Genomic DNA, 19,492 nt, shown 5'->3' with positions numbered 1-19,492 from the left:
AAAGTGAAATTGAAGTTTGCGTCTTTCGCTTTTCCACTTTTCAATTACTGTTCGTTCGCTTTGACTAAGAGTATTTATTGTGTTTTCTTATAATTAAGATTCATTATTTGCATAGCAATTTAAATCGGTTTCCTAAGAATTTTGGAGATTATAGTAAAGAGAAGGGTGAAAGATTTCACCAGGATATTCGTTTTATGGAAGAGCGATACCAAAGGAAATGGGATACGCATATGATGGCCGATTACTGCTGGAGTCTTTGTCGGGATCTTGAACAAGACCCACATGCAAGGAAGACTTATAAAAGGCAATTTTGTGCTGATACGCGGTAAATCATTAAAATTAAGTATCTTTGTAAAAATTCTCATTTTTGTAAGAATTTAGCACCTATACGAAAACTAAAAACTAGAGCTGTTAGAAAGAAACAAATCATTTTTTCGCCATCAGCACCCTTAAATTGACTTAAAACAACTAAAAAAAAGTATGGAAAATTGTTCACTGTTGATCAGCGTTATTAATACTGAGCTCCAGCCGCGTCGTTCGACATCTCCCCCATATTTTTGGATGCGAGATACCAGTCGACCCCTGATATTTCATAGTCTAATTCTGTAAGTTTTTTCACATTAAAAATGATAATTAAATCAACTGTTCTAAAAAGTTTATAAGAACCTTCTAAACATAATATGATTTCACACAGAAACTTAATGGAATCACATTTTCGGTTGATGAAATAATAAATTTTTCCATTTAACACAGGGCCTTTTGCTTCAATAACGAACATCTGTCAGCAGTCCCAAAACAATATACTTTTTACAAAAAATTGCTAAAATATATAGCAGATCTTCCTTTTTCCCTTAAAGACAATCAAAATAAAATGCATTCGCAACTATTCATAGATGTTACACATAATCCAATAAGTGGCTATTTAAAAAACAAAAGTCATATTATCATTTGCTGCAAAATTAAAAGTTTGAACTGATAATTTTCATTTTTCGTAAATTATTGAAAACAATTTATTTTTGATTCTCATTAAAAAATATAAAAACTAAATTTTGTAGTAGTAACACGTGATATGACTGGAACTATTCAACCAAAGAAAAGTTTAGCAGACAAAAGTTTGCGAGGACAATTAAAGTGGATGTAGTAAACTTAGAGCTTCATTCTGTATTGCGAACGATAGCTCAGACGAACGATTCACCTCCAAAATATCTTGTCTAGCAATAGTATTCTCTATCATCTTCGTTCGGCTTTTACATTTCTTTCTTTATGTCAAACAGGAAGACGTAAGCAAATGTAAAATTATATTTTGCCATCGTTTAACATTGTGCGAATAATGTAGCGATTCGTCTCTTAGGCGAAACGAACGTTCGTTTCGTAATAGATAGGGAAGCCCTTATTAAGATTTTGGAAATCATAAACTTTTTATTTTTGTCATTACCTGATGAAATAATAGAAAGCAAGTTATATCGATTTCTCCCTGAGATGTCTTCAATAAAATACACAAATATACGCACGTCTTAAAACTACACTACGCTTATTACGGCTCGTAACTTTAACCAAAACGAGTAATTTCTATTTGAGGTACTAGTTAATTATGACCCATTCTAATATAGCACCTTAATATCTACTCAGTTCAAGGAAGTTACGCCGATTTCACCCACCAAATATATTTAGTTCATTTACGCTCTTTAAATAAAATACATTTTTATTTGCACTTGTGTTTTTTTTTGCAGTTTTATTGAAACGAGTATATCTAGAGACCAATTGCAAAGTGAGCATCGCGGCATTCATACGGCTGAGTGGTTAAAGGCATCTGTCTTTAGACTAGTATAAAGTATGAATGTTAGAGATCTCGAGTTCAATACTTAGTTCTTATTAGTTGTTGTTGCTATATTTTTGTATTTATTCACCTCACTATGAATATATAAAATAAAAGAGTATTTACAATAACTTGTACTTTTTCGCCAAGCGTAAAATTTCCTTCATGCGACTCGTAATAGTCTTTAGTCCATTATTTTTACTCAATACTGTTATATCCAAATCTTTAAAATCATCGGGAAGCGAGCTGTTGTCGGTCAATATGACTTTTGTCATAAATAGCGGATGTGACATTTCGACGGGTCCCACACGCCGTATTTCGTTTAAAAATCTATGCGAAAAGAAAAATCATTTTTGGCACCAATTAATCATCTTAATGTTCGTATATTAGGGTGGCCCCTATCTATCAAGATTTATTCCAATCTCCCCATTCCCTGATGACTGCTTGCGATGGCTACTACAGAACATAAGGGTGGAGGGCTTAGACAATGGTAGGCATATTGTAGTTTACACAGATGGCTCAAAAATGGTTAAGAGAGATAAGCTGTACTCGGAGAATGTGTGGGAGTTCCTGACTTCTGCGGAGGTCAATGCCATAGAAAGCAATTATATTGCAGCAGAACAGATTAGCCCCAGAAACAATATTTGATGACAACAGGGTTCCTTAAAGGCATCGGATATCACTGGTGGCGTCGACCTTCACTGCCATCAATATATTTTTTGCTGGGTCCCTTCAATGAACTTGCTGATGAAATGGCCACGAAAAAGCCCAAAATTAATATAAATTGCTATAAACAAGGCATTCACAGTTTGGAACAACTACGACTGTATTATCTCCAAAGGAAAATCGAGGAATACACTGTTAAGGCACCGAAATTGATGTGAACCATCCGGAATGGCTGTGAGGTCTCTAGGCTCCTATCGCCATATTTGAATATGAAAGGAACGAGCTTCCTTCTCAAGTTATACAAATATGATGATGAGATGATGATGATGAGAAGGAATTCATGATTTGCTAGCAAAATTTACAGCTCTCTTACCCACATATTTACGAAACGAAGTTCTGAAAACCCCAAGTAGCAAAGAAGGGATGGAGTGAGTGTGGAGTAACCTTGAAGTTGCAACGTCGTCGTATCAAGACCTTCCTAAATAGCGCTCTCAAATTTTCCTACTAGTACGCTCAGTTTACAGAACACACAGTCATGTGCGGCAAAGGACCATCAAGATCGATTACACTCCCCAAAACTGTCGGTGGTTCCTTATGGTTATAACAGCAACAAGGGGGAAGGAAGCAAAAGCCCACGACTGTAAACAATAAAATAAAAAATACAAGGCGCGGAATACCTTCGAAGAAAATTTAGGCTGAGTTTTCGCTGAGAAGCCTTTCATGTCAGAAGTACATTCGGAATGTTTGCCAAATCCTGCCGAGGGGCGACACCGCTTAGAGAAACTTTATTCTTATTAAAAAAACTTGTTTCTAAATTTTTGATGTTACTTTGCCCAAGAGTTGAACTCAGGATCTTTGGTGTGATCGGCGGAGCAGGCTATCACCACACCACCGCAGCCGACTGCAAACCATAAAACTCTAATGATGCACGGGTTTTCGGCATTCTTTTTTAAATTAAATACTCACAATTCGTAAGAATATTCATTAGTAGGAACTTGTACCTCCTCCAAACACTGTATAAACGCCTTATAATAGATCTTCAAAAGGTTTTCAAAATCATTTTCCAGCACTGCAACTTCCAAACAGAAGAGCATGAAAAATATAATATCGTGAGCCAAGGACTCAAACTGAGCAATTTGAAAATCAACAAATTTTAGTTTTTGAGGCTGATTTTTTTCATCTGCAAAATAAACAAATATTTGAATATCTTACTTATAAAATTTATTGAACGTTCACCATATTTAAACATTATATTATTTATCCACAAATCAAAGTGGGAGACAGTGGTGAATGGTCCATCAGCTGCTTCTGGTTGTGCCATCATTTCATCAAATAAATCAAATAATTTCATAATTTCCTCCACCTCCTTAGCATTTTTATTGGTCACAATCTCCAAGTCTCCGCGCAAGCTCTACAATTATAAAATTGAGATCATAAATAAGTATTACAAATTAGAAAAGATTTGAGGAAAAAATTTACTTTACGAACGTCCTCCAACATTTCAGGGCCAAGTGTGTTATTCATATTGAAGCGATTGAAGTAGGGTCGTATGCTTTTTGAAAAATTCTCAGGCTTCTTATGGCGCAATGCAATTGATAGAGCATGAAATTGGGCTAAATATTCAAGGACAAGCTGCGCATGGGCAAAATCGAACATTTTATGACGATTACCAGGTTTATATCCAGATATTTGGAGATTCTCTTGTACCAACACTGCATCACGATCAACTTTGGTAGCCTTCGGATCAAGTGCTATCCGACTGCCATAATAACGTGGGATTCCATCAAAAATCTTCTCCTTCGGCAAACCAGCTTCAAGTTGTAACTGTCGCATTTCTGGTGCCAAGCTATGGAAAACAGTATTCTCAGTGATGCACGTACGTTCTGGACTGAAAATTTGCCAATATATTTCATTGGTCAATGGCGGCAGCTTTGCAATAATTGGTAGCTCTTCTACCTGCCCATTTGTACGTTTGATATTGGCTGCGATGGCTAACATGCAACTACCATAATTATCACCTGGCTTTGTAAGATAACGTGAATCGTATGATTGAAGCTCAGCGCCATTTAGGTATGGTTCGACCAGACTTTTTAGATCAACAATGTCCGGTACCGACGTCATCTGCAAATTATTGGAATTCATTGGTATGTTTCAGTACATTTTATAATCTCAATGATTTCATGAAGGCTAAAGGATTCGAATTCAACAACTGGTCATGTTGAGATACATAGAGTTTTATTAGACGGCTGTCAGCCTCGTCGAGCTCGTGTGAGATTATTGCCGATTAAATATCCAATTAATATTTCACAGATTTGTTTGTGATAATGATAATATAATTGAAAGTACTAACTATAAAAAATGTCGGCCTCAATTTCGAAAAAAAGTAACATCAACAATTTGGGAACAAAGTTTTTTCTATAAGAATCCAGGTTGCTCCTGGGAAGTGATTTGGCAAACACTCCGAGTGTATTTCATGCCTTGGCGTTCGGAGTCCGCGTAAAAACATGTAGATGCCGTCCCGCCAAATGTAGAAAAAAAGAAGCGCGGAGCTGCTTGGAAGATCTCTTCAGAGGTTATCGCGTCTTCCATTTGTTTATTTAAAATAATAATAAATAGGTGCAAAATTTAATTTTGTGAATTTAAGGCCGAGCTTCTCCTCAAACTTTTATGTTAAAAAACATGTTTATTTTTTCTTTCTAAAAAGGCGTGAAGTCGAGTCCGAACGAACAACGAATGTCCTTGCCGACCCCTGTCCAGAACTATATAAGTGGGTCCCGATTAAACGGTTTGGAACACAGGCTTATGGTGTAAACGGTAAGCCCCTCAGTAGGTTGTTATGAATTATGTACCGCTATACTACATGTCAATCAATATTGGTACTCAAGTATCCAATTACTTAATACTTTGTGCGTTAAAACGTCACGAATACAAATGATAAGATATTTATAAATACTGTAACGAATTTTGGGGAATTCCGCTTATTCCAACCTTCTGCTAACGTTCGAATCGCTAAACTGTTGAATAAATAACTACAATATTCAATAAGGCAAAATGCTCTTTATTAGACTATTTTGAGAGTAGTGCACAATAACACTTATACTTCACAACCAATAGCGTGCTTAAATCAAAACTGATTACTGACTACTCAGCTTGCGCTGCTTTTATACTCTCCGTTGCTTCATTCGCATATTTCTACTAAAGTATAGACGTTTCACTTTCTAGAACTGCTGTATCTCCTGCTTGGTAATTGAGCTACATATATGCATTCCTATTTGTAGTTTATAATAGCCGTGTTGTTTTTACACGCGTATACGATTCGCTTGCGCGTGAAAAAGACCGCCTATCCTCGCTTAGATAATGCTTAGGAGACCATCAAGCGGCTATGGTTAAACAACTAGCTACAGCAACAGGGTGTACCGAAAAGCGGAGACACAACCCTCTGTTGTATTTCTGTGTATAACATATAGCTGAAGCAGTTGTGATAAATAGTGGACGCGCATAGAATACTTAGAATTAGTGCAGAGGGTAAAACATAGACACATATTTCAGTTACATCTGAGTATAATGCGTATTGAAATTTAGTAGTACTAATTTTATACGTAGCAATTTCAGAGGTGTATTTAAAGTTTGTCGCTTAGCAGTCCATATAAAGTTTAAGCGTAAACGTATATAGATGAGAAAGAAACACAGCTAATGTTTCTCTTATAGCCATATGCATGTGTATGGGTGAGTAACACTTCGGCTGATTACATCTGTGGGTGAGTTATCTCTTCGTTTCCTTCTATGTATGTGGGTAAATGATGATTGATTTGTTGTACACAAGAGTGGCAGCTTGCTTATTGTTGTTGTGCCTTTATTTACTTAGTATCAGCTTAGTGATACTAATTTTCGTCACAATACAATAAATTAATTAAATAAATGAAATCTTCCATCTAATAGTGATTTGCAGATTTCACATGAGTATACAAGTACTTAAGAACGAGCCTGTCTAGAGCTTTATATTTATTTTCATATATTTATAGACGTAGACAATTTCGTTCATTCACTTTTAAATTCATTTACAATCATTTTTGCAAGTTGATCATACAACAACAGCTGATGGCCATTCTAGGAAAAGTTCTTATACAGCCCTTGAGCACGTAGGCGCTTCTCTAAATTTTTAGTGCATCGAGCATCCCTTGATTACCCAAATATTTAAAGGTGGTGCAAAGATATTTGATTCCACTACCAACAAAATTGCAGATATTTTCACTATTCTTAAAGACCTTAAATTTAGAAAAAAATGTGCACTGTTATTGCCTTCGTGTATGTCGTAATATGTATCAAGAATGTAGGCAATCGCCTAGCTCACAGAGTGTATCAACTTTGTTCGCATAACGGTAATCCGTAACGGCATAAACTAAGCCATGTCCGTCCGTCCGTCCGTAAACACGATAACTTGCGTAAATTTTGAGGTATCTTGATGAAATTTGGTACGTAGGTTCCTGGGCAGACATCTCAGATCGGTATTTAAAATGAACGAAATCGGACTATAACCGCGCCCACTTTTTCGGTATCGAAAATTTCGAAAAACCCAATAAGTGCGATAATTCATTACCATAAAGCGATGAAACTTGGTAGGTGGGTTGACCTTATGACGTAGAATATAAAATTAGTAAAATTTTGGACAATGGGCGTGGCACCGCCCACTTTTGAAAGAAGGTAATTTGAAAGTTTTGCAAGCCGTAATTTGGCATTCGTTGAAGATATCATGATGAAATTTGGCAGGAACGTTACTCTTATTACTATATATATGCTTAATAAAAATTAGCAAAATCGGAGAACGACCACGCCCACTTTTTAAAAAAAAATTGTTTTAAAGTAAAAAAAGTTAAAATCTTTACAGTATATAAGTAAATTATGTCAACATTCAACTCCAGTATCATGGTGCAGCAAAATACAAAAATAACAGAAAATATCAAAATGGGCGTGGCTCCGGCCTTTTTAATTTAATTTGTCTAGAATACTTTTAATGCCATAAGTCGAACAAAAATTAATCAATCCTTGTGAAATTTGGTAGGGGCATAGATTCTATGACGATAACTGTTTTCTGTAAAAATGGGCGAAATCGGTAGAAATCACGGCCAGTTTTTATACACAGTCGATCGTCTGTCCTTCGGCTCGGCCCTTAACATGATAACTTGAGCAAAAATCGACTTATCTTTACTATACTTAGTTCGAGGATTTATCTGAACTCACTTTATCTTGGTATAATAAATGGCCGAAATCCGACTATGACCACGCCTATCTTATCGATATCGAAAATTACGAAAAATGAAAAAAATGCCATAATTCTATACCAAAAAAGGGATGAAACATTGTAATAGGACTGGTTTATTGACGCAAAATATAACTTTAGAAAAAACTTTGAAAAATATGTGTGACACTTTCCATATTAAATAGAAGAAAATGAAAAAGTTCTGCAGGGCGAAATCAAAAGCCCTTGGAATCTTGGCAGGAATACCGTTCGTGGGATTACATATATAAATAAATTAGCGGTACCCGACAGATGATTTTCTGGGTCACCCTGGTCCACATTTTGGTCGATATCTCGAAAACGCCTTCACATATACAACTAAGGGCCACTCCCTTTTAAAACCCTCATTAATACCTTTAATTTGATACCCATATCGTACAAACACATTCTAGAGCCACCCCTGGTCCACCTTTATGGCGATATCTCGAAAAGGCGTCGACCTATAAACCTAAGGCCTACTACCTTTTAAAATACTCATTAACGCCTGTCATTTGATTCCCATATCGTACAAACACATTCTAGAGCCACTCCTGGTCCACCTTTATGGCGATATCTCGAAAAGGCGTCCACCTATAGAGCTAAGGCCCACTCCCTTTAAAAATACTCATTACCACCTTTCATTTGATACCCGTATCGTACAAACAAATCCTAGAGTCACCCCTGATCCACCTTTAGGGCGATATCTCGAAAAGGCGTCCACCCATAGAACTAAGGCCCACTCCCTTTTAAAATACTCATTAACACCTTTCATTTGATTCCCATATCGTAAAAACGCATTCTAGAATCACCCCTGGTCCACCTTTATGGCGATATCTCGTAAAGGCGTCGATCTATAGACCTAAGGCCCACTACCTTTTAAAATACTCATTAACGCCTTTCATTTGATTCCCATATCGTACAAACACATTCTAGAGTCACCCCTGATCCATCTTTATGGCGATATCTCGAAAAACCGTCCACCTATAGAGCTAAGGCCCACTCCCTTTAAAAATACTCATTACCACCTTTTATTTGATACCCGTATCGTACAAACAAATCCTAGAGTCACCCCTGATCCACCTTTAGGGCGATATCTCGAAAAGGCGTCCACCTATAGAACTAAGGCCCACTCCCTTTTAAAATACTCATTAACACCTTTCATTTGATACCCATATCGTAAAAACACATTCTAGAATCACCCCTGGTCCACCTTTATGGCGATATATCGAAAAGGCGTCGACCTAAGGCCCACTACCTTTTAAAATACTCATTAATACCTTCCATTTGATACCCATGTCATACAAACACATTCCAGGGGTACCCGAGGTTCATTTTCCTACATGGTGATTTTCCCTTATTTTGTCTCCAAAGCTCTCAGCTGAGTATGTAATGTTCGGTTACACCCGAAATTTCTTGCGAAGTGATACTTTGAATACTTGATAAGGTTGCAAATTGATTTTCAATCATTATTAATTAATGATACTTTTATTCATTTTAAAGTTATGTCCGAATTTTCAGATTTAATGTAATTGTAATGTAATGTAAAGATTTTATGTAATTGTAAAAAAAAATAAACATTTTGAAGTAGATGTAAGCGTTAGCGTAGTGATATTCGTGGTATTGGTTAATATAGCGCAATCAAGTAGCAAATCAAATTAAGGGAATGTGTGTTATTAATTTGTTATCAAAGTGTAAACGATTTGTTATCGCTAGCTATCGGTTTGTAATAGATGGGTAATGGTCGATGTTATCTATTTTTGTCGACAAGTTATTGCCTTCTTATTGGTGTGTTATCGACGAGGTATAGACGAGTTATTGTTTTGTAATCAAAGTGCTATGCATTTACCATTGATAGCAAAGAATTTCAATTATCAAGCTAAAACCTTGAACATATTTTACTTGAAAAAAGCCTATGTTTTGAACGAACAGTTCTCTTGACCCAGAGACTATCATCCGGAACCCAGAGACCAGAGCAACAACTCTAAAACTCGATGTCTCCTGGCGAAAGTCAGAGGATTGGTGGCCTTTTGTGTAACCATCTCATTAACAAGCCGATAAAAAAGGTATAAAAAGCTGAAGATGCGATTATAACAAACCGATAACTCGAAGATAATAATTCGCCGGTAATATAATACCGACAAGAAGCCGACAAAACTTTTCCCCAAAAACCCCAATTATTGTTTCTGATACCTCTGTTGTGGTTTACCGTCAACCCCTGGGCGAGTTCGACTTATATATACACACCGAACTTCTCGAGAACTTAATATTGCCACCTTTCTTCAAGAACTCGCTTAAAGTTCAAAAGAAAAAAAGTGACTTTGAGTTTTTTATGTTCGAAATGAGTGAACTTGAAGTGAAGATTCATACAAGAAGCAAAGTTTTAGACAAAATACCATAAAGCTTAACTGGTGTTTAAAATTCGATCATCCGAGATGTAAAAAACGGTTTTAAATAAAATCCCAACTGTCAGCTCTCACGTTTTTTTTATAGACCAGACTCAAAACTTTATATTCGGCCTCGTTCTTGAAAAAGAGGTCTATAAATTGTGACTTAAAGATAAACTGGAAAGGATATATGATGAATGGCCCCGCCACAGCATCACTGTCCATGCTTCTGTACAGCGGACAAAGTGCAAGTGTAATGTGGGTGATAAACCGCACTTGTAGAGGGTGGAATTGTTTTACGAATGTTAAGCTTTTTAGGCAAGAGCACTCTCATCTTTTCTTTAAATAACAATAAAATCACTTAATGAAAATTAGCGGTTCATTCTTAATTAACCTACCACCGTAAGTATGTGTTTTTTGTATATTTATTCCCGTTATAAGATCACAATATATGTATGTAAATATTTGCAAAAATGATCTACGTTTGCTTGCGAATACTGACTTTTTCACTATAAATTAATTTCAATTTAATTTGCTCAATTTAAACGACCTCGCTCGGCAGCGGTGCTTGCAACACTGTAGCAAAATTTTTAGTGCTTCATGATCAAACATTTACGTAATTCTAAATTCACCAACATATTTAAATTGTTTTTTAGTTTTATCATTGTGATAACTCAGTTAACTACAACAATTCAAAACGTTTAGTTCCTGAGAGATCGCCTATAATTCGTTAGTTTTTTAAAGGTGGCCCTCTTTCAAATACTTAATATTAAATAAAATGAAAGAAAATGTTTTCAAATAAATTTTCGCACGCTTTTGATAATCGTTTTGATAATCGTTGATAAGAATTTTGTATACCTTTAAGGTACGAATATAGGCGACAGGCGTAGTGTAGAGGTAGGGTGCTGGCCTAACCAACACAAGTAAGGGCATAGCTTATATTAAAATTACTTAGACAATTTTTTCTTAAACGGTGGCACCCCGTGGTTTACCAAACGCTTCTGCCATTAAAAGCTTCGCGTCAAAATTTTCACTTACCAAACGGTTCGGGGTCGGCATGAGACATGTTGTTCCGCTTAGTGACACGAATTACGATACGATACTTTGCCATATCGGTTAGGTTAGGTTAGGTTGAACTGGCCGGTCCATGAGGACCTCACATAGACTGTATAAGTCCGTAGTGTTACCAGCAGTTTGTTTTAAAGACCAAACTGAAAAACTCTATCAAAAACCAGGACCTATGTTATAAAATAACTTCGTCCTCTTGGCAAATACTAGAAGCTTCTTGGATTTAAGCCACTTGCTGCTTCTAGATCTGACAGCTGTATCACTCCTTATAGCTGGAGTCTTAGCCTGGCAAGTGCAGGGCACGAGCACAGAACGTGCTCGATCGTTTCCTCCTCCAACCCGCACTTCCTACATCTGCTATCACTGACCAAGCCTAAATCAAAGGCATGTGACGCCAGAAGGCAGTGCCCAGTCAGAATACCCGTCATGAATCTACAGCCCTCTCTTTTTAATGACAGAAGCAACTTTGTTAGTCTAAGGTTGTAAGACCTACACATAATCGTCGATACTTTACAGCCCTGCGCTTGAACCCACGCCTTTCCCGCTTGGTCGATCATGTGCACCTCTCGCCTTCACTTAATCTCGCCGAGTCTAATTGGGACGTCTACGGAGCAAGCTTCAAGGGATGCGCCCTTTTTAGCCGTCGTCCGCTTTTTCATTCCTATCTATTCCCATATGCCCTGGGACCCAATATAGATGTATGTTTCTCCCTGTCCCAATTCTCTCCAGAGACTGCTTACACTCTAACACGCATTTAGATGTTGTGCTATGCGAGATTATTGCCTTAATTGCTGCTTGACTGTCAATATAAAAGTCAACACGGTTGAAGTTTAAGCTATACTCTTCCAGGGTTTCTACTGCTTTGGAAAACGCTACAGCGATCCGGCAGCCTGTAGGATCTGCTTATTTCCGGATCAGCACAGTATACCGCAGACCCTACTCCTTCCACTACTGGGTACACATGTATCGCCTCGTCCGCCATTTGCGCACCCTTGCGCCAACCGTCCACCTCTATTGTGGCCTTAAGATCTCCCTCGAAGCGTAGATAGGGAATCAGGTAGTCTGTTCGTCTTGTGATTGCTGACGCTATACTACTATGACCGTATGGTCGGCGCTCAAGCTTCCCCGAAGCACCGAGCCTGATTGCAGTTGTTAGCGCTATATTCTTTGCTACCAGGTCTACAGGTGGAATGTGCATAATGGCATACAGTGCATCTGTCGGGGTTGTTTTCATGGCTCCCGTAATGCTAAGCATTGATAGTCTGCATACCCCCTCTAATTTTTTGAGGTAGGTTGCTTTTTGTGTGGCTTTCCACCAAACAAGAACTCCATAGTATAGGATAGGGTTTACAATCGCTGTAAAAACCCAATGAGAAAGAGAGGGTGATAAGCCCCCCGTACACCCCAGCATTCTTTTACATGCATAAAGTGCCGTTTAAGCCTTCTTCACCCTTTCCTCCACGTTGAGCTTCCAGCCTTTGATAAATTAAGTTTTAGTACATACATATAGCTCTGACTTAAGCTCTGTTGGTAAAATATTAGCACCAGTTTGGAGGTAGTCATCAAACCTGCTTGCTTACGGGAAAATTTTTATAATGAGTGCTTGATATTTTTAAGAACAATTCGCTCATTTACTTCAATAGTGTTATAACTCAAAAACACGACTTTTGAGTTAATAACATATAAACGTACCCAATATCATGATCTATGTTGTATAAAAAATCTTTGTGATCAGTTAAAAATTTACCACGTGCTATAAAAATGAAAATATACCTTTATATGCGCAACATATGGCAGTTAAAATCTTTGGATGGCTCTCCTGGAAAATTTTGTTTCTTGAGTTATGTCTAGGATGATTCCTAGATACTTTGTCTCCTGTAGGGTCATCCCTCCTAACTTAGAACTGATCCAATTTGGGACCTTGTACCTCTTTGTGAACAAGACCATATCCGTCTTATCCACGTTGACCGCGCCATATCGGTACTTTATATATACTCTATATTATTCTATTACTTACCTAGGGAGAATCGACGAATATGAGAACAGGGAAACGGACTTGCTATGGACCAATAGGGTTGACTTCGAAGTCTCAAGGTCTTTATGTCCATGCTAGGATAGGAAAGGCAGCAGCTGCCTTCTCAAACTGAACAAATATGTGGTGAGGGTACTTACGGGTGTCATCACAGATCATTGTCCTATCGCACCAATGCTTCGACGGTGGCGAATACCAACAAGCTCCCTCTGCAGTTCAATAAGTTTTTTGTCTTTCCTTAAGATTGTAATTTTGCAGTAGATCGTTTAAAAATAGCGATGGGCACACATTGGCAGGTCAAAAGGGCATTACTAAAAAATACCATTATTTACAGTAACTTTAGCATTAACCGTTATATTAACATAAATAGCTCAAAACAAAGTATGCAAATTAGAGCGGAGGATAAAAATTCGAAAAATTTTATATTTTTACGTTTAACTTTACATCTTACAAAAGAAATGGTTAAAGTTCCTTCTCTTGTTACAAAATTGTGGGTATTTAAATTTTGATTAAACGCTGTAGTTTCGTCAAGCTTTAAAATATAAATTATAACACTTTTCAATACATCCTTGAAATGTGCACTAAGGCGACGGAAGTCCTTTTTCGGTTCGTAATTTACCTACTATTGAAAATTTGAGCATTTTGGTAATAAAAAAGCGATTCTTCCGCTTAGAATTGAAAATTAATCGAAAATCAATACACAATGGCTCGGTCTTTTAGTGCAAGTTCAAGTTAACCAAAGTTTAACCCTGCCAAATTGGCCGCTTTAAGTGAGAAGAGCAGTATAATTTCACAAACGGTTACCAAGGTGATAAGCTATAAGCGAAGCTATAAAATTTATAATTTATATTTATAATTCTAAATTCAATACGCCAACCAATTGACGTGTTGTATGAGTAACAATTTGGTATGCAATGGCAGAGAAGAAAATACGCATGCATTAAGGTCGTAGAACAACAGATGAGGATGAGTTTTCCTAACTATTAGTTCGCGAGTAGGGAATTCAACAGGCGTTAACTATTCATAGCTCAAAATCGCTCATACAGTTTTATATTGGGTCGCTATGCCATATATGGATGAATATATGTATGTGTGTATGTATGTACAATGAACATTGTAAATATACTATATTCATTATTGGTAAATAAAAATTGCGATAAGGCACGGTAAACTGTGTCATTGTCAAGGCTTGTCTAGTGTCAACAAATATTTTAAATAAATTCTTCTATATTAATGTGTAAGGATGTTAACTGCGTACCGGGTGTTCCAGTCGGTCATACCATTGCCAGTATAAAGCTTATATAAATAATTGGATTAGACATTTTCTATTTGTAAGTGACACATCGACCTTTTAGGGAGCTAAGGCCTCAATGAATAAGGTATTTGTGCATTCGCAAAACGTATATACTATTGTATTTGAATAAAATTGGCATGCTTAGCAGGTTAATAAGTTAATAAACTGATGTTCTACCGTCGCGGGTGGGACAATTGTACGGAAGATTTCATCTTTGTTGAAGCAATCTGATAAAACTAGGTCGAGATTTCAGGTTCTAATAGATGGGTAGAGGCACTTTATATTGAATCAGTAATGTCATGGTTAAAAAAAAAACTCACAATATTTTGGTATATTTGCAAATTATAATAAGTTTTCTAATTGCCACGCGTTGGACATAATCGAATTAAAAGCCTTTGCAGAACTTATTGGTAGTAAGTAAAGTATTTCAAAGGCTCAAAATATTGTTCACGTCATGGAATCATTTTATAGGCTAAATAAATTTAAGTTACGGAAAAGAATGTTCACTCTCATTTTTTGGATTAATTTTGACTACTTCATAAATGTCGTGTTTTGATTAAAATTTCTACTGGATGTAATTAGTTAATGTCTCTATTAGGATTATAAGGCGTATTAGCAATGCCTGCCCACTTCTAACCACTGTTTCTACGTAGTTGTCACGGACACCCATACAAATTCGAGATCTATTGCTTATTCCCATGTATTTGACAATGACAAAATATATATTGTCCATAAAAATCATGCAGCCCCACATGCAGAACGGGAAGTTATTTTAATAGCTCGGAGTTTATTTAAAAAATGAGTCAAAAATGTATGAGTTTAACCCCTCATTTCAGGTTAACTCTGAGTTAAAAAGTTATTTCGCCGCTCTGCTAGTGCAATTTCAGATGTTAATTAATGGTGTGGCGACTATCGACTTCGATATTTCCCGAAATGTAGTCATGTCCAGCTCAAAGTATAAACCAAGGATGCATCGTAACGTAAATTTTAACGTTTATAAAAACAATCAATCATTTCTGTTGAACGTGGATTCGCCAATGACTGTCTCCATTTTATAAGAAAAAATCGTGTCCGCACCAAGGTTCACTTTCCCATGGAACCTTCCTAAATAAGGACTGATATTGCATCGAATTTATCTTCCTGAGAAAAATTGAACTGAAGCTTTTTTGGGACACACAGTATAAGATTAAAGGAATATATGTATATTTAAAATATATTTATGTAATACCTAATTGAATTTTCTTATATATGCAACAATAATAATAATAATACCCAGCAGCCTCCTTCGTTTGCACATGCCAGAAAGTGCTTTTCTTGTCGCTTTCGCAGACGACGTGGCTGCCGTAATTACAGCACGGAACTGCGAGCTGGCGCAGCTTAAATTAAACCAAGTAATGCGCAGTGTAAATAGATGGATGAGTGACCATGGACTTCAGCTCGCGAGAGCGAAAACTGAGATCGTAATCCTCACGAAGAGACGAATTCCCACCATTATGAATATGATGGTTGGAAAACAACAAGTACAAACGCGCAGCTCCACGTAATACCTTGGGGTGAGGCTTGATAGCAAACTAACCTTCTCGGAACACTTTCAAGGAGCCTGTGAGAAAAATGCACAGACCATAGGATACTTAAGTCGATTAATAGCAAACACAGGCGGGCCAAGGCCATGCATAAGAAAGCTGCTTGCTTCCGCTTCGGATTCTATACTCTTGTAGGGTGCAGAAATTTGGGCGGATGCAATGAAATTCCGAAAGTATCGAGCAGCTATTACTTCTGTCCAACGCAGAGGGGCGCTACGAATTGCCTCAGCTTACCGCACGGTATCCGCAGACGCAGTTCTTGTTATTGCGGGAACCATATCGATACATCTTCTCGCTGAGGAGAGGAAATCAATTTGTCACCTCCGAGGAGAAGTACGTAGAGATGTTGCTGCCGCGCAGGTGCGAAAAGATTCTATCCGACGCTGGCAACAGCAGTACTGCAGGCAAGTGGACCAGGGAACTGATTACCGAGCTGGAGCCATGGTTAGAACGGCCACATGGAGAGGTCGACTTCTACCTGACACAGTTTTTAAGTGGCCACGGCTACTTCCGGGAATACCTCCACAGGATGGGCAAGGTTGAAAATCCGAATTGCTTATACTGTGGGCTCATAGACGACGTACGCCACACCTTTTTCGAATGCGATCACTTCGCACAGCAACGAACAAGAGTGGAAGTAACACTAGGCGACCTATCCCCGGGCAGTGTCAACCATAAAATGACCTGCGGAAATGACAGATGGGACATGGTCAGCAGATACTCAAGGAATATTCTCCTCGCTAAACGGCAAGATGGTTGCTTAGCCCAATAACGTGAGAGTAGCCAAAGAGCTCACGTAGCGCGCTTCCGTACCCGAAGTTATGCTAAACACGGTCCCAGGTGCGGAAAATGCGCGGGCCGTGGGAGGTTAGGTTTTAGTGGGTAGCCCATGAAGAAAAAGAAAGGGAGTCCCACACTCGGAGAGGCGCGCTGCTACAGAGAGTAGCACCGAGGCTTAACAACCCGGTTAGCGCATAAAGCATTTCCTCCTTCCACGTAACAAAAAAAAAAAATTATAATAATAGCCAACGGATTAATACCATCCAAAGCCCTCCCGACCGGCGCGAGGGGCGCATCCGCATGACGCACGGATTTGTTTTTATTTTTGCCGAGTTGTTGATAGGCGGAAGTTTGTTAAGCGTCGAGATCTAAAACTGCTCAGCTACAGAATAAAAATCATCAGCTGAGTACTATACATAACAGTTAGAAATTACATAACAGTTAGAAATTATACTTATACATACTACATTGTTAAATTACAGAACATTTTTAGTTTATTCGATTGTTTTTTTTTTTTTTCTTTGTTACGAGTTAAGATAGGATAAGACAGTTTTCTTTATGGTAAAAAGTGAATCCGTTATATCAAATGAATTAGAATGAGTGTTAAAATCATGACACAAACACCGAAAAGGTTCATTCAATTCAAAGTTAGTTCTACACTGCCTCAAAAGAAGAGGTTTGTAATGTCTTGACACTCGTGATGGGACGTTAAAATAACGGACAAGACCATGAGAAAACAAACTAGGATACTTACAGAAAGTTCTTAAATTTAAATTTAGTATTTACCATTCCCCCCAAAAAAATGCAATGTTAAAAGAAATTTCGCTATTGGTTTATTTTTAAATCTGAAGCTCGTCTTATTGCATATATGTGTGTATTTCTATATTAATGACAATTTGTTTCCCCTCCTCATTGTTTAATCACCTAAAGCTCCACGTGTGCGATGCCGACTACTTTGACGCACCTGTAGAAATGCATATCACATATGTTCATACATAATTACACTCGAGTAAGGATATGTATTGATGTTATAAACATTTACAAATAGTGAAGGAATATAACTGTAACTTCGTGCATATATAAAATAAAACACAAGGTGCGATATACCTGCGAGGAGATTTAGCCCGAGCTTCTCTTCCAATTTGCGTCGTTTTTTTCCTACAAATCGATGGGACGGGACCTACATATTTTATGCCGACTCCTAATGGCCCTGCTGTGAAAATCTTTTTTCTAAATAAAAAAACTTGATTATAAATTTTTGATGTTGCTTTGCCTAGGAATTGATCGCAGGATCTCCGATATGGTAGGCAGGGCACGCTACCACCACATCACGGCGGCCGTCATATATACATATGTTTGTGGAGGTATATAAATATATAAATGCATATACAATAGGGTGATCCTAATAACTCAAATAATTTTTTTTTTTTTTTAGACTCATGGGAAAACCTAGGTCAGATATACCGCACGTTTTATTGTACACCATATATGTAATACTCCTATATTGCTACAAAAGGCTAGGTACATTCCCAAACATCAGAGTGCCGATATATTGCGGTTTACACGTTTTTGTTTTTGTATTCAATAATCGAATGTACTTAAATATAAATTTTTTCTTGTCACACTTATGCTGCTACAATCACAAAAATTTTATAGGCTGTCTTGTTTTGATTTCGAAATCAAAACTCATGGCGAGCATTTTCTATTAGCAATATAGGAGTATTACATATATTTTGTAAACAAATGTAATCCAAAACGTAATTTTTTTGAGAAAACGCAAAGTTTTATTTTTTCAATTTCAATTTCTTCGAATGCAGCAATGTCCGCTTTTTTGGTATTTTGAGTATTCTATAAGTGTCAGCATAGTCTCGTCAGTTGGGTTTTTGCTCTGTCATAATATCTCAAAAAATCAGAGTTTTAAATTGAATCAGTATACAATAAAACGTGCGATATCACATATAAATTTTAGTCCCGTTTTAAGACGATTAAAGAGTGTTGTACACGGATCCAAGCTCAGATTACCATATGAAGGCTCAATATATTAAAATCTTAACTTTTCTGTGCGACACTTTCTGCAAATAGGACCAAAGTTTATATGTAACATTTTTGAATTAGGCATTACCGCCTGAAGAGGTGAGACTGGAAAAATTATTTATTTGATTGATAAGAACCCCCGCAATAGATAGATATGAAAAATAATTCCTATTAAGCTGTTTAATTTCTCATATTTCAAACTTAAACCGAAAGAAAAAAGGACATGAACCAAGTTTTTTGGAAACCTTTTCAAATAAGGCAATTCAAGTCTCCTATTTATCGTGTGTGCTATATGTTAATCATATTTTATATTGAAAGCCATGTTATCAATCCAAAACTGGATACTTTAAACGAACACGACACTCCCTATCTCTAACATACTTTTTTTATTGCTGCCCTATAAGCATAGTTGGGGATAGTGCACTAAATTTTAATTGCATTGCACTATATTCCAAAAAATGTTGTGCACTTTTTTATAATAAGTTCTGGATCTAATGAGTACTGGTAACCACCATTTCACATATTTCCCTAATCCGATTAACTGTTTCAGAGCTATTGCG

At 37.1% G+C, this 19,492-nt stretch overlaps 2 protein-coding genes across 5 annotated transcripts in view; both read right to left on the bottom strand.

Moving 5' to 3' along the window:
* LOC137241397 (ras-related and estrogen-regulated growth inhibitor-like protein) overlaps nt 1-19,492 on the bottom strand; it is a 260,561-nt gene that overhangs the window by 117,223 nt on the left and 123,846 nt on the right. The window lies entirely within an intron of this gene.
* On the bottom strand, nt 1,867-10,824 carry LOC137242918 (uncharacterized). Of its 4 annotated transcripts, XR_010950403.1 has the most exons (6): nt 10,540-10,824; nt 3,962-4,603; nt 3,719-3,893; nt 3,449-3,662; nt 3,160-3,383; nt 2,052-2,146 (listed from the first exon to the last, which is right to left on the bottom strand). XR_010950403.1 is itself a non-coding variant. In XM_067770173.1 (5 exons), exons 2-5 carry the CDS (start codon nt 4,601-4,603, stop codon nt 2,048-2,050), a joined length of 1,095 nt encoding a protein of 364 aa, XP_067626274.1. In that variant the 5' UTR covers nt 10,540-10,816; the 3' UTR covers nt 1,867-2,047. The 4 variants fall into 4 exon arrangements, 3 of the variants coding, with proteins under 3 accessions (XP_067626274.1, XP_067626273.1, XP_067626272.1); XM_067770173.1 differs by lacking the exon at nt 3,160-3,383 and having other exon boundaries at nt 1,867-2,146; nt 3,484-3,662; nt 10,540-10,816; XM_067770172.1 differs by lacking the exon at nt 3,160-3,383 and having other exon boundaries at nt 1,867-2,146; nt 10,644-10,811.

The sequence above is a fragment of the Eurosta solidaginis genome, chromosome 2, assembly GCF_040869045.1.
Source record: "Eurosta solidaginis isolate ZX-2024a chromosome 2, ASM4086904v1, whole genome shotgun sequence".
Lineage (NCBI taxonomy): Eukaryota > Metazoa > Arthropoda > Insecta > Diptera > Tephritidae > Eurosta > Eurosta solidaginis.
This window is presented reverse-complemented; position numbering and strand designations above follow the sequence as displayed.

Bases quoted from the DNA above. Each gene is read 5' to 3' on its own strand.
- LOC137242918 (XM_067770172.1), bottom strand. From the start codon at position 4,603: ATGACGTCGGTACCGGACATTGTTGATCTAAAAAGTCTGGTCGAACCA. The intron at 3,663-3,718 runs GTGAACGTTCAA...TTTATTTTGCAG, and splicing joins TAATATAATGTTTAAATATG to ATGAAAAAAATCAGCCTCAA. The intron at 2,147-3,448 runs GTGAGTATTTAA...CTTTTCGCATAG, and splicing joins AATGAATATTCTTACGAATT to ATTTTTAAACGAAATACGGC.